The following is a 24,127-nucleotide window of genomic DNA, read 5'->3' on the forward strand; positions in this document are numbered from 1 at the left end:
ATAATATTTTCTTTGCTCAGTCAATAAGGAAAATAGAAAATGTTTGAGTCAGCAGCTATGATTTGGATTAGTAATTATCTAAATCAAAATCACTTGCCAAGTAAAATGGAAAGTTTAGTTTCAAATTTACCGAGTTATTGTTAATTCTTAAAAACAAAATACTCTTGCATTGTTTTAGCATGTCTCATGTTAAAAAGGATTTGTCAAAATAGTATGAAAATTCACATATCCTTTTCAGTATGCATTTCTGTTGCCTGGTGCTTCCCTTAAAATGTATCCCCTGTACATCTACCTGCTCAAACTTCATTGGATTTTTGTCAATATAGCATGTGAACTTCCTAGATTTGGCAAGCTTCCAGGCACAGTAGAGGAATTAATATTTAAGCTATCCTAATTTTAAAAATATGCATTGTGTGTATTTAACCATGGAAAATACATGACATCACAAAGTGAGGGGTGGAATAAAGGTTTTATTGATGTATGCTAGGCTTGGTCTACACTAAACCCCCAAATCGAACTAAGGTACGCAACTTCAGCTACGTGAATAACGTAGCTGAAGTTCGAAGAACCTTAGTTCGAACTTACCTCGGTCCACACGCGGCAGGCAGGCTCCCCCGTCGACTCCGCGGTACTCCTCTCGTCTAGCTGGAGTACCGCAGTCGACGGCGAGCACTTCCTGGTTCGACTTATCGCGTCCAGACAAGACGCGATAAGTCGAACCCAGAACTTCGATTGCCAGCCGCCAAACTAGCGGCTGGGTGTAGACATACCCTTAGAGATAGCTGCATTAGTAGCAAAGCCATGAACGAGTTACCCAAATCACCCTAAACTAGAGACAATAAAACATTTTATATCACATCACCTATATTATGTATTCCATATACCATATAATTTACAGGGAAAAAGTTTTTAAAAATTTTCAGAAACTTGTTTTTATTTATCTTGTTTGTATCCCTTTGCCTATAAGTCTAGGGTCCTCGGTACAATCAGTCCAAAGGTGTAAGGCTCAAGGAGAGAATGATTTATCTTTTGAAAATTTATCTTTTGAAAAATCTGAAATAAATACAAAAGATCTGATATTTCACAACCTACTAGGGCTGAAATTAAAGACCTTAAAGTTTTAAAAAGGGGGTTCTGAGATTCTTTTCAATGGTCAAATGCACCCATTTCTAGCCTTCATGGTTTGCAAGGTATTGGATTTTAACCTTGGGCTAGTGACAGGTTTGAGTGTTGCCTGCCTGTTTCCTATAATATTAGATGAAATGGTACAGCTATGTGAAAAGAAGGAATTTATTTGCTGGAATGTTGGAAAGAGAAATCAATTATTTGAAGCTGTCTGAAAGTTTGGAATGTAAGAAACAATTCTGGTAGAGATGGGAGTATTAATGGGCAGTGGACTGGTAAGATGATCAAAGCTGCATGGTAAAAGCAAATGATCACCTAGCTCTACAATTTATCACATGGATTTCACTATCACACATTTATATTACATGTATGTGCAATCTAATCTGTCATCTCTATTGGTTACCTACAAGGAATGAGACATTTTTGCTGGAAAGCTGAAAGATAGCTCCGATAAAGCTACAATATGACTTGAATACCATTCAGTGGGGGAAGTCTGTCATTTAAAATTAATTAATCCATTTCGGCAAAGGTTAAGATACAGGAGCCATTTGCAAATTGCATTTCCCTGAGATGGAAGTCAGCCTTTCTCTCCCCTCTGTCCACCAATGAAATATATTGTTTGAAAATGTGAGCAGGGTTAGTTTTTAAAATAAATGACAGCCAAAAATAAATTGAATGATGTTTTACATATTATTTTCTCTCTGAAGTGTGAAAGAATAAATGTTTCAGTCATACACTGTTGAGTGATTGCATTTTTCTTTTTGTTTTTTGCAGGTTGTCTTAGTCTTTGCTCTTAGTATTGGTGCTCTTGTAATATACTTCATAGATTCGTCAAAGTGAGTATTCTAATACATTTCCGTTCACCTCTTTTCCTAAAGCAATTATGTGCTTTAAATTGCTCCATTCATCTACTTACATTCAAAGTTTTTTATACTCATCACCTGAATGAAAAGAACTTTATAATAGTGCATGGTCTTCCAGGCTAGTTTTAGGGATGAGGGAAAGATCTTTTGTAAACTATACTGGTCTTGGTTACATTTGGTGCAAGAGAAGGAGAGGATAGAAAATAACATTTATCTTAGTTTAGAGTATGCATACTGCAGGAAAAATTACTTTAAGTATCCTTCAAGGACAAAAGTAAAATAGAGGATGTAGGGAAGGGAGTTGGACTTGAGAAGTCATAGGCTTACAGTCCAAAGAATGTGTGTATTTAAGAATTCCAGGAATTCCTTTGACAACTCATCAAAAGACTCTATGTAGTACATACCATAATTATATCTAGCATTGTTATCAAATTCTGAGTTTGATTGACTTGTCCCAGGCCATGCAACTGATCTTGTAGGACGTGAGAAACATTTCAAAATTTTTGGAGGGATGAACAAAATGTGGTCATGTGGTGATGTTTCAATTGGGAGAGGTCAAGGTTTCATCATGACCGTGCATCATCATGATGTATCAATGTAAACATAACAGTCATGATGTCTTGACACAGGTTAACATAACCTAATTTTATATCCTCCCCTTTGATACTTATGTCAGTAGTTCTTTGTATAGCAAGGACAACATAGGTGTGGTGCTAGTGTAAGATTACCTAGATCAATGGCCTCGCATGAGCCACAGCCCTGGTAAGATGGCAATTGCAAGGGAGTTAATAGAATGTTATTCAGTGGAATATCCATTAGGGAGGGTAATCCACTAGGGCATGAGTGGCATTTTAAGGCACTAAGACTAGGCACACAGTTTACCACATAACTTTGGGCTTGTTTTCGCTGCAACAGTTAGCACACTTGAGTTACTTCACTTGAAATAGCTTAGCAAAAGTGAGAGCAACCACACTGCAGAATAACGCTTCAGCTACACAGAGTGATTTGATGAGCAGCACAGCATGATTGGATTATTAGTGGAGGAGTTGTTGTAATTCAAGCTGCAGCATCCTTAGTGCATTATTAACTGGAGCATCAGCAACCGTTAGCTTGAGACCTCATTTTCTCTTCCCATCCCCATTCCTCACAGGCCAGTTAACTCAAGTTTAAAGTACCACTTGACTTGAGCTAGGGATTTTTGTGTGTAGACAGGAGTTGGTTAAAGGACAACACTCAAGTTATACCTTGAGCTAACAATGCAGTGAAGGCAAGCCCTTGGACTTTTGACAATTCAGCTAGAGTTTTTCTAAGCTTCTCATCCTAGCTAAATTCTCCTTATTGTGTCACCCTGTAAGCTGGGGCCGGTCTGAAAGTAAAAGTAAAGTATCCTTATATAGAAAAACTTTACAGAAAAGCCCTGGCAATACTCATATGAACCATTCAATGCTCCATTGAAAGGGTCAAATAAACAAGAGTGACATGGGTAGATGAAACTGTTACTCCTGTTTTTAAATTTCAGCCCAATTAAATTCTGACTGCAGTGGCTGCGCCCCCTCTCCCTGGAGCCCCTCGTCTGTTGTGAAAAAGTACAATACTATAGTATTTCTTGAGTCTTGTCTGCTGAGTTAATTCTAGGCAATGGATCTCTATAAGTCTGTTTGTTTTTTCCCTCCAGCTGAGAGAAACTCTGACTTAATGGGGAGATTTGTTGGGGTGTTTATATAGGCCACCTAATCTGTGTAGTATTACAGTTTTATTGCTATTTCTCACCTACTGAGGATAGCAGAGCAGTTGACCTGCAAGTTGTCTCTCATCAATTAACTCAGCTAATATGAAACTCAGAATTGCAGTTTCCAGCTATCTCAAACCAACAGGCTTTCTATTACTGCATTATTTTAAGGGGGTTTCTTCTATCTCTTCCTGAGGAAAGTAACCCTTACTAGCTTAATTCGGATCTAGAAACGTCACAGTCAGCATCCTGCAGTGAAAAGTTCTGAATTAACTTGTTGCATTAAGAAGCTGATATGATGTCCATTACAGCAATGTGGCACCATAGGGAGTGAAATATCAGTCTATTAAGACACCTAAATGCAGATCTCCAGTACTGTGTGTAGTGAAAGTAATTCAGAGTTTACATTGTGAAAACTCTACTTCTGTTCAAATAGTGAAAAGCACCAGTAACATACTAGAAATGTGCATTTGAACCAATGGTTGATATAAAAACTCTAGGGGGACTGTAAAGGCTGATATACATGTAAAAAAAGCAACCCACTGTTAACTTGCACAAGGCTAATCTTCATTTTGTGTTTATTACACGTCTGCCCCTGTGAATAATGATCAGACTAGTCAATTAGCAGCTAAATGAGGTTGCAAACTTTCAATAAAATATGGTGTTAAACACATTGTGCCTTTCCATTGCCTTGAACCACTTGCCCCTGTCAAAAACTCTTTTATTCAGATTTGTTAGCACATTTCATCTGCTTCACACTGAGTTTGCACTAGTAGAAATGGTGCAGGGCAGCAGAAAATCAGGTACATTTCCTAGTTTCCGAATGACTCAGCAACTACTGCACTTTTTTTTTTTTAAACTAACTCTAAACATCTGTAGGCCTGTTACAGAAACTCAAGGTAATATCGGAGTAAATGCTATAACCAAATGTTACAAAAGCTGGCTAAATTTGACCATTGATATTCTAACATGAGGGCAAGTAAACCTCATGCTTTAGGGTGTTAACTGTGGGAAGGTGTGACGCTTCCCAGGGGTACTCCAGGCTGTGAGGCATCTCACTATTACTTGTCCTTAGTGTGAGGAAGCCTCGTGTGTGACTGCCCTGGGTCAGCTCCCCACCTCCACCAGCCCCTGGCAACACAAGCACTCCCCTTCGAGGCTGCGTAGGCCCTGCTGTCACTCTGACGATTAGCAATTGGCACGCTCCAACCCTGGATCCCTCTGACTGTGTCCAAAGAGTGTCCAGCCCTTAGTCCACTGGACTAGCACAGTACTCACAGATTTTCTGCATCTGAAAAAACACTGCACCCCAGCTTACCAGTTCCTCCTCAGATCACTGCTCCAGTAAACACACAGCACTTGCTCAATTTCACTCTAAATTTATCTATGTTTATTGAACATAGCACAAAGATTGAAATCATAGCAAGTAGATGTATTGAAAACAACAGTTACGTACAAAATAAAATCATCACATGCATTCTAGACCGTAGGCTTAATTAACAAGATACTCTTGTGTTTTGTAGAGTATTGCTCACCCAAATTCTTGCAGTGCTTTACAGCTAGAGCCCTGTGTGGATACAAAATTTGGATCCGTATCCATCCATGATCCGCAAACATGGTCCGTGGATATAAAGCAGATATCCCCAGATTTTCAGGACTCTGTTTACAGCTAGGCTGGCTGTAACCCTCTTTTCATGAGACATGCATGCTGTCATAGGTGAAGCATCCAGTGTGTTGCTTTGCACTCCAAGATATCCCAGAACTATCCTTTGCCTTCATTAGTAAACAAGACATCCCCTGCTGTTTGTTTATTACTGTGAATTTCTTCTCTTATAGATTTTGCAATTTCTCAGTATGCAAACAGACACACCCAGCTCCCTGTCATTGACAGTGTGAACTGATGTGTTCATGACAGAATGTTGTGTGACTCTGCACGTGAGGTGAGGTCTTAAGAAGCAAGAGCAGTTGCCCAGTATGACCCTCTTGGACCTTTTTGAGGGGAAGAAGGGAGGGCCAGTCCATTCAGTCTTGCCAGATCTTGTGTCCTGGTCAGTTAAAAGTACTCAGAGCTCTAAGAAAACTGGCATGAACACTTTAGCCATTGCCCACTCTGTCACAGTCATGCTTTTTGGAAATCGTGCTGTTGGGAAAGTTGGTTTTCTGCATAGTGAATGATGCTACTGTCTAGAAGGGAGGCAACTGTAACTGCTCCATGCAATTGTGATCAGTTGGGTGTTAGTGCCCAGAGCTGAGTCATTGATTCCCTTTCCTGAGCAGATAGCAGCTGCTCCATTCATTCTATAAAAAAAGGCTCTTTACAAAGAGAATCACAAGGCACTTCATTCTTGCTAGAAGTAGGTGGAACATTATTCCTTACTCCACTCAATGCTTCCTCTTCCCACCTGCTTATTGTCCCACAAAACCATAGTGTGTGTAGGACCATATTCTTCCTTGCAATAAATGTGTGTAACTCATATTGATGCCAAAAGAACAGGAGTACTTATGGCACCTTAGAGACTAATGAATTTGTTTGAGCATAAGCTTTCGTGGGCTACAGCCTACTTCATCGGATGCATATTGATGCCAGTGATGCATGTTTGCAACTAAGGGCAGAATTTGGTTCATAAACTGAGAAAACAATGAATAGGAAAATGGCTTGACTGTTTAGGATCCTTACTAATCAAATTTAGTCTCATCCAAAAGCTCCCATGTCAGATGATCACGGTTCCACACACCCCTCTCCCCCAGTTTGCTGAATTGCATCAGTAAGACTCAGTTAATCTGGACATCAGAACTTTTAAGCACTCTGAACTCAATTTAAATGTGTAAATCCTGTCATCTTTGAAGTAACCTGTTCCTAAAGGCGATGCTAAAAATGTAACCAGCACAATTATTTTAATCTTCTGGTATAATCATAAAAATGCAACATTTTTACTAAGAAAAAGTAGCAGAGTTTCACATCATCTCTTGATGTATTTTTAAATTGTGTAAAACCAGAGCTTTAAATTGCAAAGGAAAAGGGGTCAAATACAATCTGCTTTAGTATAAAATAACTTAATGTATTCTAATGCTGGTTCTTTTCCCATTCATTTCCCTTTAAAATTGTTTATGCTTAGTTCTTCAAGGTAAGATATTAATGAAATTATCCTTTACTGTTAGGTGAACGTAGATTCTCTTCCTCTGTCCCTTAGCTGGTTCCATAGAGTCTGCTGAACATACTGTAATAGAACGGAGAGCAATCATGCCAAACATTTGGCAATGTTGTGTTTAGTCCATGCTTTTTGTAGGTAGTTCCCCCTCCCTGCTAGCCTGTATTTGCCTTTCAAATAGTACTAGTATGTTATTAGTCAAGTCTTACTCTCAATACTTTTGTATGCAACACAGCATATTCTGTGTTTTGTTGGTCTCAAAATTAATGGTGAGTTCCTTATTTCATTTCTCATTTTCCCTCCCCACCTTCACCTACCCAACCCTTACTATTTACACAGAGTGCACTACCAACAGTGTACAGTAATTGTTACAGTAGATGTATGAAACACTACCCAGTATAACAAATAAGCTTCCACAAAGGTGGAAATAGCATCTTAGAGCCAGGGTCAACCCGAGTTGCAAACAACAAAAGTACTTGCTGAAGACTCTGCAGTCCTCCATGGATTTTGTAACTTGTGGGCTCACCTGATTTATCCTTCCTGCAATCAAAGTGGAAGGGACGCAATTCATTACATGAGTTAATACCCTTTCTTGGGGCCTGTCTCATCCTAAGGTTGGCTCCACTTAATGCACGAATCCATACATATAGTGCAACCTACAGCTGTCATTTACATATAGGCATAGGTATGCAGAGCGTCTTACTGACATAGATCAACCCTTGTCCCAAGGAGCTTACATTCTAAAGGCCTGTTCCTGTAGCCATTTTCTCATGAGAGCAACTTCTTTAATGGAGTCCCTTTGCTACAAGATTGAGTCCCCATTTAGACTTTCAAATTATGATCAATGACAGGACAGAAATAGGAGAGAGGATGCAACAGACAAGTCATTTAATTTGCTTTGTATGTACTGGCACACATTGTAGTGGTTTATTTTGATGCTGTTTTTTTAAATTGAAAGACAAGATTGCAAGTCTTGCTAAATGGCTACATTTTCACATTATCATGCACTTCCTTAATTAGAATCATATATAAAAGTGCCATTTGGCAATGAGAGCAAAACAGCTGGATCTAAGAATAGCAGTGACATCATGAATGGTGAAATTTATTTACATGTACATATAAGGTCTTGCTGAGGATACAAGCTAGTCCACTGCTGTTGCCTACTAAGCTGAAAACAGCCAGAATCAGCGTTTTCTCTTTTTAGATATGGTGGATACACATGAATTGCTCCCTATGGTCAGCTCTGTCTTTGTTTTGCATAAAACCTCTCCTTGTGCATCAAGAAAGGTCTCAAAACTGTTAGGTGCTTCTGTGTGGGAGAATATGATCTTATCAGTTTTCTAAAAAAGCTCTATATACAACCCGGTTGTGAGAGTCTGATAGGTTGCACAAATACTATCAACTCTTAGATACTGCTAAAATATTTTGTTCACTAGACAGGTGACATGGGATAACATCTGTGTTGAGGCCAGCCTTGAAACACAGAAAATTTCATCTTCTATTTCTGGTTGCTTTTCCAAAGTAATATTTTTGCTTAATATACTTAAAAAGTGCTGCCTTCTGCCACGACTTTCCCTTGAAACTGCCATAAATTACTAAAAATACCAGTAAATATCCTATCTTGCCCTCCTCATTCCAAAATCCTTTTTGTGCTGCTTCCTCCTAGCCTGACACAGGCTATAAGGGGGCTCAGTTTTAGCCATTGTAAACAACACCTTTGTTGGTGCTGATCACCTGTAACTGCTACTAAAGCCAATGGGAGTTGAGGTGCTGGTGCTCAGCACCTGTCAGGGTTTGATGCTATATTGATTATGAATGCAAGTTTTGAATCATATGAGAATTCAATTTAAAACACGTTTAGTAACTTGCTAGGTTCATTATTCTTGCAGTTCTGTATTTTCTGGAACATGGTTACTGCAGATAGTGTCATGTAACAATGGTAAAGAATCACAAAAGTTGCATTCTTCTTACATAGACCAAGGAATTTTATTAGAAAAAAGAAACCAACATTAATCCTAAAGCTACTTTCTTATCCTGTTCTTCACTGCAGAGCTTCTGTCTAGAAATTTCCCCAGCCACCTCTTGTCTCGCTTTTCTGTAACACATTTAAGTAAAAACTGTACACCTCTATCTAGCTGTTGCTATATAAAAAGACACTGATATCTAGCGGAATTGACTGGGATAAGTTCAGTCTGAGGTACACACTAGTTCTTCATCTTTGGGATTCACTGGCTTGAGGTCCATTAGAGCCTGAGTCTGTTGGTTTCATGACAGTTGTTTGGCTTTTTGTTTATTATTTAAAGTAAAGCAAAACTTTGTTCCTTGTTCAGTAGTAATATGAACTGGAAACCAAGCTTGCATGGGTACTAAGAGCTTTTTTAGAATGTACTTTGTGAGAGAGTGAAGGAATGAGAGGGAGTGAGGGAGCTGCCCTGCTAGAGACTTGGAGGTCAGCAGGAGCAGGCCTGCTAAATGAGTCAACCAGAGACACCTGGCACAGGGAGGGAACCGTAAGAAGCTGATTGCTTATAAAAGGGGGGGGGGGCGAGAAGGGGACTAACTTTGAGAAGCTGCAAAGGAGTAGGCTTTGGCAAAGCAGCAGCAAGCTATTAAGAAAGATTCTGTGAAGGAACATTTTTCACTCACCCAGTCTGAGGTAAGAACCATGCGCTCAGACAGATTTTTGGGACTCTGAGTGATTGGGGAATTTCCCTATTTAAGTTTGTTGGGGGACCCCCTCCCATGAAGAAGTCCAAACAGGCTGTGTTGTTGAGACAAACTTATATTAAATTTTATTGGACTCTTATTAAAGAAAACTGCCTCACCAGATCCTCCGTGAGGGGAAGTAGTGGGGTGAGGTGGGGAGGAAACAGGTCACCCCTCCCTTGCCTTCATACACACTACAATGTGTATGGAGGATCTGGAGGATTCTCTGCACCTCAAGGTCTTTAAACCATGATTTGAGGACTTAAATAACTCAGAAATAGGTTAGAGGTTTGTTACAGGAGTGGGTGGGTGAGATTCTGTGGCCTGTGTTGTGCAGGAGATCAGACTAGATGATCATAATGGTCCCTTCTGACCTTAAAGTCTATGCTTCTGTGTGCAATTTTAAACACCAAAAGAAGAACCTGGCTTCTTGTTGAATTCTGTGGATTCATATGGTTATTTGTTGTTAGGCACTAAATTAGAATCCAGTGAGACTAACCAAGAGATTCCACTCAAGGAATATCCTGTGTGACTGTCCCAGGAGAGAAGTGTCATTAATGAGGCCAGCTCAGTCTTTTGGAATAATTCATTAGCAAATGCTTTTAATCGGTGTCATGGCAGGCGATGTCCATGGACTCATTTATTCCCCTGGCTACTGTGGCTGTAAAGAGATCTTTTGCATCTCATGTGACTTGCTGTAGTGACTACTACATATTAAGACAGTTGTTATGCCAGAGAATTTACATTCTAAATAGACAAGACACACAAAGTGCAGGGGAGAGGACTTTTATCCCCATTTTAGAGATGGAAAATGAGCCATGGAATTAAGTGGCAGTGCCAAGAAATGAAACCAGATTTTCTGACTGTGAGTCTAGTGTTTGTAACCACAAGAACTTTCTTTCTTTACACATCACCTTTCTTCACAGCCCAAAACCTGTTGGTGAACCTTACTCAATTTACAGCTTTGATAAACAGAAAAACAAAATAAAACACCACACTATATGAAAGTTTGATCCTAAATCAGGTGAAACTTGGCAATTTCGTCTGAATTTTGCTTTGAATTTTATTTTTTTTTCCAAATTCAAAACTCAAACCCAATATCAGACAATGTGAATCCCCATGAAAGTAATATAAGATTATGCATGAAACACTACAGCTTTACAGTAGTTTCAATGCAGTGTTATGAACACTAGAGCATAGAATACCCTAATGTTTTCTCATTAGCAAGCTTCACACAATTCTACTTTGGATTCATTTGTTATTTTTTTAGGAAGATGAACGTTCTGGTGCATTTTATATAAAGGTTTTGGCTAATTCTCCCATTCTGTGTGCCAGTTTCTTTTCCACTTTAGTGCCCATCCTTGTAGCTACCTGTCACCATTTTCTCTGCTCGTAGTCATCTACTATGTCTGGACTCCCTTCTGTAGATGGGATGAAATTTACCTGTAGACAGATAGGATTTAATTGGTATTCTAGTATTTGTGTTGGCTATTTTGAAGATTTAAGTGGGACTTAAGTGGTGCATAGGCTTTGTGCTTCCCGGTCACCCTATGAAGAGTATCTTCATCTGTAATAAAATTATTCTTTGCCTGATTGCACCTACACCAAGTGCTCTCTGGCCCATTTTTTGTTTTCTTTTTGAGGCCAGGATGAATATTGTGCTGTATTTTTTTCACAGTTGCAAGATTAGATATAGCAAGGATGCTTTAAAATGCTGACATCTGGCCCTCTACTGTGTTGCGACAAATTATGTTATTGTTGCTCAAAATGGCTGTGACAGTGGCTGTCATTAAAACTTTTATAAGATTTTCCTTGCTAAGTAGATACAAACATCTTGGTATTTCCTATGCTGAGATTGTGATTATATAGGAAATATCTCAGTAATATTAATTGCAAAGATAAGAACGTCCATACTGGGTCAGACCAAAGGTTCATCTAGCCCAGTGTCCTGTCTTTCGACAGTGGGCAATGCCAGGTGCCCCAGAGGGAATGAATGGAACAGATAATCATCAAGTGATCTATTCCCTGTCGCCCATTCCCAGCTTCGGACAAACAGAGGCTAGGGACACCATCCCTGTCCATCCTAGCTAATAGCCATTGATGGACCTATCCTCCATAAATGTACCTAGTTCTTTTTTGATATATTATATATATATATATATATTGAACATATACATCAAAGAAATGTTTGCACCACCCTCCATGTTTGAAGGAGCCTCCATCTCCTTCACATTCTTCCTTAATTCACATCCTACTCCTAGTAGTAAAATGCTGATAGTCTTCCCTCTGAAACTGCCCCTACTTACACACTTGTACTTGAATCCAGTTACATTTGTGTCTGTTGATAGGAGACACTTCCCTCCCAGTTCCAAGGTAGTTACAAACCCTTCACATGTTTGTAGAACACTATTTATACCTATCACACTACAAAAAATAATAATAATTTATTTATATGAAAACCATTCCATGCAAATGGTACAGGTATCACTCCACATCCTGTCCAGATTTGCCACAGTCCCCTGCATTCAGACTCCTTGCATTACCTTTGTCAATTCTACTAGTTCAGTTAGTGCTGCAATGGCTTTTGTCTGTGACCCTCTTGCCACAAATAATTTCACCTTTGAGCTGATGAATGCTGTCCATTGCTGAGCAAATCCAGTTGGATTGCTCACCATAAAGTTAATTCCTAGCATCAGCCTATAATCTCACTAACCGTACAGTAGTTCATTTGAGATACACTAGGTATAATTTGTCATATTCAGTGTATAGAAACTTTTAGGTTATATGTAAATGAATCCTTGCTGGGCCAGTACTTTGAAATTACTTAAAACTTTACATTTATTTCACGTTGATCCCCATAAACCATAAAAGTGACACACTGTTCCTACCCCAATCCTTGGACAATGACTAAGTGTATAACTTTAAAGGACTGAATCATCATCTTTTATATTGATTCGGCACCAAATAGGATTTTCCAATCCTTTATAGGACCAGATGAAGCCAATTTGATCTTCACTGTATTTGTATTAGTTACTGCAGTGCACCCACTTGCTTGTTTAGCCAAGAAGTAATGTTCCGAAAAAGGTGCTTGGTCACTCCATGGCTATAATTGTTAATTTTCTGCAATGCATTGCACCAAGTTTTGAACACACTGTCCATAACCAAGGCTCAGTGGTAACTACTGTTGTTATAATTAAGGTCTGCTGTTCATGCCAGAAGAGTACACGATGCAATATGCAGCCTTTACAGGTAATTAAATGCCAAAGAGAAGCAGGGCCATTTGTTAAGAACAAGAGATGTTAATTGTGAGTGAACTCCAGTACCATGAAATTGTTTCTATTATACAACAAAAGGCAAGAGAGTCAACAATCCACAGCGTAGAAAAAATGGAATGCAAAACTCTTTCTCTTCATTTTTATTGCAGTAGTAGCTAGGAGTTTATCATAGACCAGGACCCAACTGTGCTATGCACTGTACAAACACAGAATAAAAAAGATATTCATGAGGTTTTGAACGTTTTTGATAGCAGTCACTCTTCAGAGTTTCCATTTGATATAAATTGTGTGTATGGTGAAATCAACGTTTACTTGACACTTATCAACAAAAATATAATCCTTCAAAGTCTACAGATAGCTGCAAACCAGACTGATGTTGAATAATCTACATAGAATTTAGAATTAAGCATGTTCGATGTTTGTCCTCTATATTTTCATAATTTACAAACTGACCCTTTGCACAATTCCTGACAACGTTCATTCCCACCTTATGTATTTTTCAGTACTGTTGGGCAATCATGATAAATATAAGGACATATGACTAACAATTATCCTGATAACTATATCATAGAAATTTCTGTCCGTTCCAGCTGAGGAATAAGGAGAGATGGACACAGCTAATCAAGCAAGGAGCCCCGGGAGGGGCAACCCGTTTATTTCAATTGCAATTGGGTTCGAGCTCATAAGTCAGCAAGAACAAAGAAAACACTTACACCAAAGCATTATATGCAGTTGCTTATGATAATCTATTGCTCTATGATTGGCCAAAATTTGCCATCATTACCATACATAATTAGCAAGCTACATGTATCTGCCCCTCTGGTGACCCCTTATTGTTCATTTACTTGCCCCCCACCCTTGTTATTTTGCAAACTAAGTAGTTAGTTATCTATAGGATACAGGCACAGGGAGTTCCGTTGTCTATAGGTTTGGAGTTTGGCTACATTTCCTCTCGAAGGAACTTCCTGAGTTAAGACAACCTATAGCTGACCCCGTGTGTACGTGACAAATTCGTCCCCTGGCCGTTAAGTAGAATAATTCTATATCAATTTCCCCCCTTTGATCATGACCCATGTAATGGGCTCATGATCACACTTTTCACAGCAGTAGGAGTATTACAGCAAATATGTAGGGGTCAGAATATCAGCATCTGGCGTGGCTTCCGCCTTTGCCAAAACCCGTCTTTCTTGTAAAGAGAGAAATATTCCCTTCAATTTGCTAGTTGTCCTAGCACATTTAGACATTATTCACATGGACAGTTTAAACACACACACAAAAATAAACACAATCATCAGTAAAATCATAACACCTCCTTTCAGGAGTCCCTTTAACCAGCCTGTTAAGGAAGGGAACCAGGAAAATAAACCATCAAACCAATCATTTGTCCAGCTACCTTCAGCAGACCTGTCTCGGGCGATGTCTCTTAAGTGGGCTGCTCTGTCAAAGGTATCTGTATAGGTGTCATTCACAAATACACAACACTCTTGGCCTATGAGGGCACAAGTTCCTCCTTGAGCTGCCAAAAAAAAATCTAAAGCCATATGATTTTGTAAAGCTAACTGTCTAAGTTGCTTAAGCTCAGTGGCTTGACTTGTAACCATTGTAGCAGTTTCATTAGCCATAATTTATAAAATACCCTGGAGTCTTATAACCCCTCTCCTAAGTCTGCGATTATTAGGGAATGTTGTTCATGTCATTGGTTCAAGGGCTGCATCCTCTTCAGCTTGAGGTTTGCTAGTGTGCCTTACATTTCTAATCTTGCCTTTATGTAATTGCTTCACAATACAAGTGGGAGTAACAACCAGGCAAGATAACAAGAACCTGAGAAGTGTACTGGAAGGGTATTATAGGCTTTATTCCCACATACCCAGTAAGAACCGAACCCTGATGGAACAGGGCTGGGAGGAGTATCCCATGTCACTCCCAACGCTTTTTGTAACAGGGATGTATAACATCCTGTTGTATCCACCAGGTAAAGTATTAACAACTTCAACAGAACTTTATTTACAGTGCAAGTCTCTTCTCCAAGGTGTAGCTGCACACTCTGTAACTCTCCCAGCCTCCTCAACTCCTCCCCCCTCCTTTCTGTTTTCTGTTCTTTCAGACTCCCAACAGCCAGTGCTCCCAGTTCTAATAATTACAAGCAGCATCTAAACACCGCACGTCCCAGAAACCCAATAGGCCCGTGCTTCGAGGAGATGTCTCCGTCTCTACATTTCTGCCTGCATACAGACATTGTCCATTGGAGTTTTCCCATACCATAGTGCAGCTTTCATAGCAGACACTATTGGCACAGAGACCCTTGTGGTTAATGTCATCAGTGGTGTCAAAACAATAAACAAGGGGAGTGACCCACTCTCCATCACCATCTGGGCCCACATAGTATTTGCAAGTACTGTTTCCTAAAAACAGGCCTAGCCCATTTCCCAGGAGACACCACTCACCCTGCACCTTGAAGGTTAACAAATATCCGGAGTTAGGGCTTATACCTTCTTGTTGCTAGGTATGAGTCGTAGCCTGATGGGGAGTAACATACACCTTTGAACGAGTAATATTTGCAGCCATTAAAGGGATAGGAAGGAAAGAAAGTCCTCATTCCGCGTCGGGAGGCACCAAGGTGCACACCCAGCATGAATCATTCCCCCATTCTGGGATTCTATTCCTCACCACATGGCTAAATTTAATGAAATTATTATGGCCATAAGAAAGGGAAGGGAAAAACAACAAAATCAACAGAGGAAACATTTTCACAACAGGTTAAAATACCAACAAATAAAATAAAAAAGAGCAATGAAAGTTAATTCAAATAATACAGTCCAATCTTCTATATCCATCGAAAACTGATATCAGTCGTTTAGGGCCTTGGCTGCCCTGTAGTCATCTACTTCGGGTTGGCCTTGCCGGTCGGCCAACAAGCGTTGCTCCCTCGTTGGGGACCTTATCCAGGGGTTCCCTTTCGAGTGAATTTAAGTTTCAGTCCAGGCAAGGCCTACACCATCCACTGATTTTCTAATCAGTCTTTCATTAGTGAAAGGTTGGGTATTTCGTTAATTTAGAAGGAGAGTAACAGCATGTGGAACTTTTACCACTAGGTTATGTCTCTGTACCAACTCTTGAGCTTTCTCAACTAACAAAGCTGCAGCAGCTAGGGCTTTAACATTCTACTGCCCTTCTTGCAACAGAATCCAGTATTGCTAAAAAAAATAGGCCACAGACCGTTGCTGTGATCCTAAAGCTTGTGTAAGAACACCAGAGGCCACTCCCGCCCTTTCATGAACAAATAAGGTAAAAGGTTTCCTATAATCCGGGAATCCCAAGGCAGGTGCCGATGCAAGGGCTGTCTTAATGCTCTCAAAGGATTTGGTAGCATCTTTAGTCCATTTCACTGGGTCAATTTCATCCTTAGTGGTCATCTGCACTATGGTTTTGACATTTCCCCATACTCAGGAATCCAGGACTTACAGAATCCTGCCATGCCGAGGAACCCCCTTAACTGTCTCTTTGTCTTGGGCTGGGGTACATTTAAAATGGCACTTATTTTTTCCTGAGCAAGGCTTCTCATTCCTGGTTTTAGTATGTGCCCTAAATATTTCACCTCCTGTGAGCAAGATTGAATCTTTAAAGGTGACACCTTGTGTCCTTTCATTGCTAAGGCACATAAAAACTCTATCGAGTCCTGCTTATTAATCTCTTGTGTTTCTGAGCATAATAAAAGATCATCCACATACAAAAGCAACATAGACTGTCCTGGGAGAATTACATCTTATAAATCTTTATGCAACACAGCTGAAAATATAGCGGGGGATTCCACATACCCCTCAGGGAGATGCTCCCATGATATCTGGGATGACCCCGTAAAAATGACTCAATTAAAGGAGTCAGTCCCTCTATTGCCTCTCGTGGGAGAGGGTATTGGGGAATGTGATGGGGGTCTATGTCTGTCCTAACACATATCCGAACTGGCTCAGCTGACTTTAGTAATCCGACATCAGTGTTCTTTTGTTCCCCATACCCAAGGTGGGACAGCATTTTCCAACTCCCTGGGGAGCATTGCTAAATTTGAAGGAGTTTCGGGATTCATTAGAGCCATCAAGGGGATGACAGAGTCATCTGGCAGGCTCAAAAGAATGCCTTGGTCAGAGCAGTGAATAATAGCCCGGAGTTTGCACAGCAAATCGTGTCCCAATAAACTGGTTGGTCCTTGGGTAAGTAGGAAAGTGTGTTCCTCAGACAGGGGCCCTATGTGTATGCTTAAAGGTTTGGAAATCTGACAATGAAAAGGATTTCCTTCAATTCCCATAACACGTTCAATTTTGCCACTCTTAGGAAGATCCAAATCAGTAAGGATGGAAAGGGTGGCTCCTGTGTCTAATAAGCAATCATTCTGTTTTCCTCCAATCATCAAAGGAACTAGGGGATCATTGTGGGATAAGGAAAACACTGGGCAACATAACGTGGAACCCCCTTTATCCCATCAGTCATAAAGTCCTCCATTCTGCATTACCCCCTGGAAGGGTTGATTAGGCGGTGTCCAAGCTGGACCTTGGCCCTTATTAACACCTTGAGGAGGTTTAAGTTGTCCCTGGGCTTTCAGTTTACAATCTTTCTTCGTGTGCCCTTCTTGATGACAGTAATAGCAAATTAAAAGTCCTCTGGACCCCCCTTTATTGGGTCCCACTCTACCAAAGAACCCTTGTCCTCTTCCTCGGCCTCTGCCGACACCAGGCTCTGCTCCCTTCAATACAGCCGCCAACATTCTTATATTTCCCTTTTTCCTTCCTTCATCCTCTCAGCCTTTCATCGGGGTTCTCACCCATTAAACACTCTGGTGGCAATAGCCACTATCTGAGAGAGAGGCATCCCTGCAAATTTTCCACATCATTTAATCTCCACCTTATATCTTTCGCAGCCTGGTCTTCAAACAATCCAATCCTCTTATCACTGGCATATTTGCCTCTGCTTCAGGATCTAGACCCCCAAACAACCTAGCAGCTTTTATCAGTCTTTCATAATAGTCTGAGGGGTGTTCATCTGGGCCTTGATGGACAGAAGTTACTTTACTCCAATTAGTAATCCTCTGCCCAGCCTTCTTAATTCCGTTTAAAATTACAGTCTTTAAAGCATTGTTGTAATCTCAGTTAGGATCACCCCCAGTTACATTTCCTGCTGTCAGGGCATTCCGTCCTGGTGGCAGTTGGGGTAAATCACCTATAGACTCCTGAGCTCGACTGAGCACTTGTTTCCTTTCTTTCAATGTCCTATGTACAGATTCTGGGTCGTCCCTGACCTTTGGGGTGGTAATCTTTCAATTCAATAGGTCACTGATAGAGAAAGGAGTGTGGACATAGCGGTCAATAACCTGACCCTCTCGGTATGAACAGGGTACTGTTTTAAGGGCAATTGGAGTACCGGAGGGTCCTGTCCTTCTTGTTTAATTAACTTGAAATTGACGTCTCCAGGAACACACTCGGGAGACTAACTCCATGAGCCGGTCGAGGAGTCGGGCAGACTTCGCCTGCGAACATGGCTTCGGGTATTATAGGCCACTGGCAGATCAGGATACAGTGTGGCTCGGGGTCGGGATAGGGTTAGAGGCAGATCCTACACCGGTGCAGAGGCAGTCCCTGGGACCACCCAATTTACCTGAACGGGAAGGGGTTGAGGGGACGCAGCTGGTGGGGGAACAGGCCTATAATCATCTTCCTCTACTCTACACTGCTGGTAGGGAGGAGGTTTAGTTTGTTGTAACATGAGAGTGCACTCTTTATCTTTGCAAATTGGAGCAGCGCTATAAAACAAATACAAATAATTCATTCGTTCTGGTCTTAAATCTTCCAGGATGGTTCTCAAGGTTTTGAGGCGAAGTCTTCCCCAATTCCTGAGAACACATCCCAGAAGTGTGCCGGCATCGAATTTCCCCTGACAATTTCCCATGTCAGGTCTAACTGACTCCTAAATTCCCTGCTTCAGTTCTCCACCATCCGCAGTGTTACCGAGAACAAAACCCTGGAGTCAGTGACGGTTTCCTTTATGTCCCGGGGAGACCACCCAGCCAATCCAGTCACCCCTGTTCCTGCCTGGGTAATCTCCTGTCATCCGAAACTTGTTTTTATACTGGGCTGGCACTCTAAAAGTGTTTAACTGCCAGACGGATGTCCCAGTAATTTCACTGAGGCTGTCCCAAGGAAACCGTCGGGTCTAAGACCCCCGTGTACACATAACACAAAACAGAGACAATTTACCCGTCTCCTGATGAGGCCTCTTCCAATGCGATCTGTCTCGTTGCTTGTGGTCCGTCTCTCAGAGTCCTCCTTATCGTCCCTGCCGGAGGCCAACTCCCAAGACAATACAACCCAAGGTAAACTCACCTCGGCGCGCGCTGGTCCTTCTCGAGGGAGGGGCCCTGGAGCCGGTCCGAGCTGGAGAAGTCCCTTCGTGGTCGCCAAAACTGTCATAGAAATTTCTGTCCGTTCCAGCTGAGGAATAAGGAGAGATGGACACAGCTAATCAAGAAAGGAGCCCCGGGAGGGGCAACCCGTTTATTTCAATTGCAATTGGGTTCGAGCTCATAAGTCAGCAAGAACAAAGAAAACACTTACACCAAAGCATTATATGCAGTTACTTATGATAATCTATCGCTCTATGATTGGCCAAAATTTGCCATCATTACCATACATAATTAGCAAGCTACATGTATCTGCCCCTCTGGTGACCCCTTATTGTTCATTTACTTGCCCCCCACCCTTGTTATTTTGCAAACTAAGTAGTTAGTTATCTATAGGATACAGGCACAGGGAGTTCCATTGTCTATAGGTTTGGAGTTTGGCTACATTTCCTCTCGAAGGAACTTTCTGAGTTAAGACAACCTATAGCTGACCCCGTGTGTACGTGACAAATTCGTCCCCTGGCCGTTAAGTAGAATAATTCTATATCAACTATAATTATTATAAGAAATAATAATTGTTGACTAAGGCCTGTTCTACGCTATGGGGGTAAGTCGGCCTAAGTTATGCAACTCTGGCTACATGAATAACATAGCTGGAGTCGATGTAGCTTAGGTCAACTTACTGCAGTGTCTACACCGCACTTGGTCAATGGGAGAAACTCTCCTGTTGACTTACCTTATGCTTCTCGTTTTGGTGGAGTACTGGAGTCGACCGGAGAGCGATCTGTGGTTGATTTTAGCGGGTCTTCACTAGACCGGTGCATCGATCGCCACAGCGATTTTTTTCCCCAGAGATTTCTGAGCATTTACAACTCTCATTGGATGTAACAACTTAGCTCAGAACTTAGAGTGCAAGAGAAGATATGGATGCTTAGCACTGCTGAAATGTGGGCCACTTATTTGGGTGCCAACACATGGACTTAGATATTTTATTTAAACAGCCTAGTATGGAAATGTTGGACTTATGAAACAGCAGTTCACCTGACAAAAATAATTATCTTTAAATCCCATCCTCCAAATCACTTGCATTGTGTCTTTCTAGCACCAAGGTGGCTTTATTGGTGGTGCTTCACTAGAAAGAGCAGAATGACCCAGTTCTGGAAAGAAAAGTTATTTTTAAAATACAATATATACCTTTTTTTAAAAGAAAATTATAATATACAATTGACCATTAACACAAGTAAATTACAGTTTCCATGTGTCAGGTGCACATGTGCCTTTATTTTCTGAAATGTTAGAATCCACCAATCACTTGCAAATAAGACTGAAGTTTGTCAAAGGTGATCTCAAGATGGACCTGTGCAAGTCCACATTTTCACCCTTTTTTACAAGATTATGATAAATTTTGTATAAAGTATCATTTGAAAACTCATAATTTGCTGGAGATGCTCTTCAAAGGGAAAAGAGAACCATAAGGAAGGGGGACAGATGCCCCCAAAATATTCCTCCCTTTCTCTCTGCTCATGGCATCCACAATGCCTGAAGGACAAGGAAAGGAGCATTAGACTGGAGGAGAGGTCCTGGATGAATGTCATCCAGCCAGTAAGACTGCGAAAGGATGTGGTGAGAGAAACCTTAGCTTTGAATTCATTTAGCTTGTTAAGTTCGATGTTATTTGCATTTTTACTTTTTAATTTCTTTGTAACCAATTCTGACTATTATGCCTCATTATGTGTAATCAATTAATCTCTTTCTGTAGTTAATAAACTTGTCTTATTGTTTTATCAAAATCAGTGTGCTTAGATTGACGTGTTTGGGAACCTCCATTTGAGATAACCGGATTTGTGCATATCATTTTCTAGTAATAAAATGAAGGACTTTCCATAAACTTGTACTGTCCAGAAGGAGAGAGCTGAGCAGTACAAGATACACGTTTCTGGGGACAAGTCTGGGACTGGGAATTTGCTGCTGTTGCTCTGCAATTTAATTCAGGAGTGGCTGGCTATAGCACTCATATAATTCAGCTTTGAGTAAGTTACATGCTAGAGGCTGTGTGTGAAGAGACCAGGAGTGGTTGGTCTCACAGTGAAGCAGTGTAAAAGGTTGGAGAATTGAGAGGACACAGCTACTCAACAGTCCAGATTGTACCCTGGGTAATGTCACAGGACCTTTCAAAGAAGAAATAATTTAAAAAAAGAGGAAAAACACATTACAAACTTGTGGTTATACAGCTTTGAGAAATGTGCACAATCGGTTTCTGTTTGCTTTGCAATGTTTCGTGTATGGACTGTATTTCATCATGTGACACCACCTCAGTTGTTGTGATGCAGCAAGATGCAAACTAAGCAATTAATACTTATTTGGTAACTATATTTATAATTTGAAGTTCAATTGTTTACACACACACACACACACACACACACCTCAACTACATATGAATGTTTGTAAACATGCCACTTGAATTACTGGAGTTTTATATTGCAAATAACAAAAGGCTAAGGGTTTCATCTTCAACTGTAATTTGAATATCATGCCTTATTTCTTTAAGGGCTAGATGGTGCATGGAGATTGCTAATGGGATCTGAAGCTTTTTGTCTCTAGTTCTTCCCTACATATTATTCCCAGGTTAGTAGAGAATGACCAAAAATCCAGTTGTGATATGGACAAGAGTCAACATCACAAACACAATAGCACCAACTGTCATGTTCTTGGAAATCTCAGCAGGAAAGCCAAGAAATGAATGAGCATGGGTAATGAACTTCCCTTTCACCCAAAGAGTGGTACCCCTCAGATCAGGGTTGAGACATATTGGCAAGATGAGGTTTTCATTGTTGCCCACATTTTACCTTTTCTGTAGATAAATGGAAGAATCCAGTTTCTAGAGTTTTCAGTTTTGACATCTTGAATCCAACTTACATACAAATATCTTCTCTTTCAAATTAGTTTGGTTAGCAAGACTTATATTAAAAAGTCTCTAGGGAAATGATTTCTTTTGTGGAGGAGGACTATTAAAAGCAGAGATGCTAAGGGACAACAGGAAATTTCCATCATGGCATGAAGGGGTCAAAAGCTTCTTTGAATGCTCAGTATGAGTGACAAGAATATAGTGTTCTTTAACTGTTAGTTCCAGAATTTCAGGAGAAAGCAAAATGCTGTATTGAGCCAGAGATTGGTTCAGGATCTTCTTTGTTTGCATATTTGTACAGTGTCTTTCTGAGAACTGGTGATTTATATGAGTGGGATGTAGTTATTCTTTTGATTAATGTTTAAACTCAGCTACTTCTAGTGCTTCAGTGATGTGGATTATTAATGTTTAATGTTGGCTCTCCTTACATTGAGGGTCAAGTTGAGGTGACTGTCCTTTATAAAGAATAGCCTCTCTAAAAGGGGCATGTTTAGTTCTTGCTATGTACAAGTGGAAGGATAAGAGTTATAGTATTTTCATTGCTAAAGAATTTATCTGTCCTGATCTGGCCTTCCCCTTCTGAGAATCTGCTTGGATGTGACAGATGCTCGCTCAGCCTAATTTTCCCGTGGGTTCTGTTTCTGGCCAGTATTATTTAATATGATTGTTTCTTCTAAACAGTCTTGGATGAATTTTGATCTTTCTGGGAACGTTAAAGGAACCCCATTGACATAAATTGCTTGAAACTGACTATTTTCAGAAAACATTAAGTGTTTGATCGAGCACCCTTTAAGTATCATAGACAGACTTTTTTTAAAGTTCCTCTAAAAATGTATGAGTTTTTGTGCTGCACTGCTGATGTTTGTCAGCTATTCCCTTTATGGGGGCATCAAAACCATGCCACGGGTATTTTGATTAGGCTTCAATGTACTGTGTATTGGCTCCACAGAACTACAACTAAATCCAAGTGACTAGGGTTACCACCTTTTGAAATGCAAAAAAAAGGCAAGCCCCTTCCTCCCCATAAGGCAAGCCTGCTGCAACCCTAGCCCCCAAATGCAAGGCAACTCCTCAACCCGGCTTCAACAGCCACTTATAGTGTGACCTACATAAAAAAAACCACAGCAGATTAAATTATTTTTTCTGGCAACTGGAAAATCCATAAAAAAAAATCATAGCCAGGCTGGTCAAATACTGGCCAGGTGGTAACCCTACAAATGAATCATAGGGGCTAGATATTGTAAGGACTCTAAATCCCATGATACTGTGTGTGGCACCCTCTGGGACATTTTGAATTAAGCTCTGTGATCCTCGGGGGGAGGAAGGGGGACGTGTAAGATCAGGAGATCGTATGGGGCTGCACTGAATGGCTGGGAGACTGAAGGGCCTGGTGATGGCTGAGGAAAAGCTGGAGGAGAGAGGAGCAGAAAGGATCTGAAAGAGAATGTCAGGAGTTTCATATGAAGGGGAGGCTAGGCCTGGATCCAGCTGTGCTACTAGGTGTCCGGTGGGATAGTAACTAATAGAAGTTGCCTGTGTTTGGACGTGGAGATTTGGGAGATTTCACTCCCCAGATGTCCCTGCTGAGACCCCTTCTTTACTCCTCCTTAGCAGCCAGCCACTGAATGCTGTAGCAAGAAACAGCTGGTTGCACTAGGACAGTGTTTCTCAACCTGGGGGTCACAGGAGAAGTTTATGGGGGGGTCGTGAGAAAGGCCGGTGTTAGGGGGTAGGACGCAGAGCAATTGCCTGGGGCCCCACACCACAGGAGGCCCCACAAAGCTAATTTACATATTTCAGCCCCGAATGGGGCTGAAGCCCAGAGCCCCGTGGCCCAAGTGGGACTGAAGATAGGGAGTCACAATTTTTTCTAGTGGGAGGGGGTCATGATTTTATTTTAATTCCAATAGGGGTTGCCGCCAGCATAAAAAGGTTGAGAAACACTGATATAGATGGACTACATTGGCCAAAAGTGTTACCATAACCCAGT

The 24,127-nt window shown here is 40.8% G+C and overlaps 1 protein-coding gene across 2 annotated transcripts in view; it reads left to right on the forward strand.

Moving 5' to 3' along the window:
• LOC112106608 (calcium-activated potassium channel subunit alpha-1) overlaps positions 1 to 24,127 on the forward strand; it is a 916,252-nt gene that overhangs the window by 485,494 nt on the left and 406,631 nt on the right. For both annotated transcript variants that reach the window (XM_026653705.1, XM_026653706.1), the window contains exon 3: positions 1,900 to 1,961. In XM_026653705.1, coding sequence (XP_026509490.1) covers positions 1,900 to 1,961 — 62 coding nt within the window. The remainder of the gene's footprint in view (positions 1 to 1,899; positions 1,962 to 24,127) is intronic.

Source organism: Terrapene carolina, unplaced genomic scaffold, assembly GCF_002925995.2.
Source record: "Terrapene carolina triunguis isolate 2854851 unplaced genomic scaffold, T_m_triunguis-2.0 Scaffold147, whole genome shotgun sequence".
Taxonomy (NCBI): domain Eukaryota; kingdom Metazoa; phylum Chordata; order Testudines; family Emydidae; genus Terrapene; species Terrapene triunguis.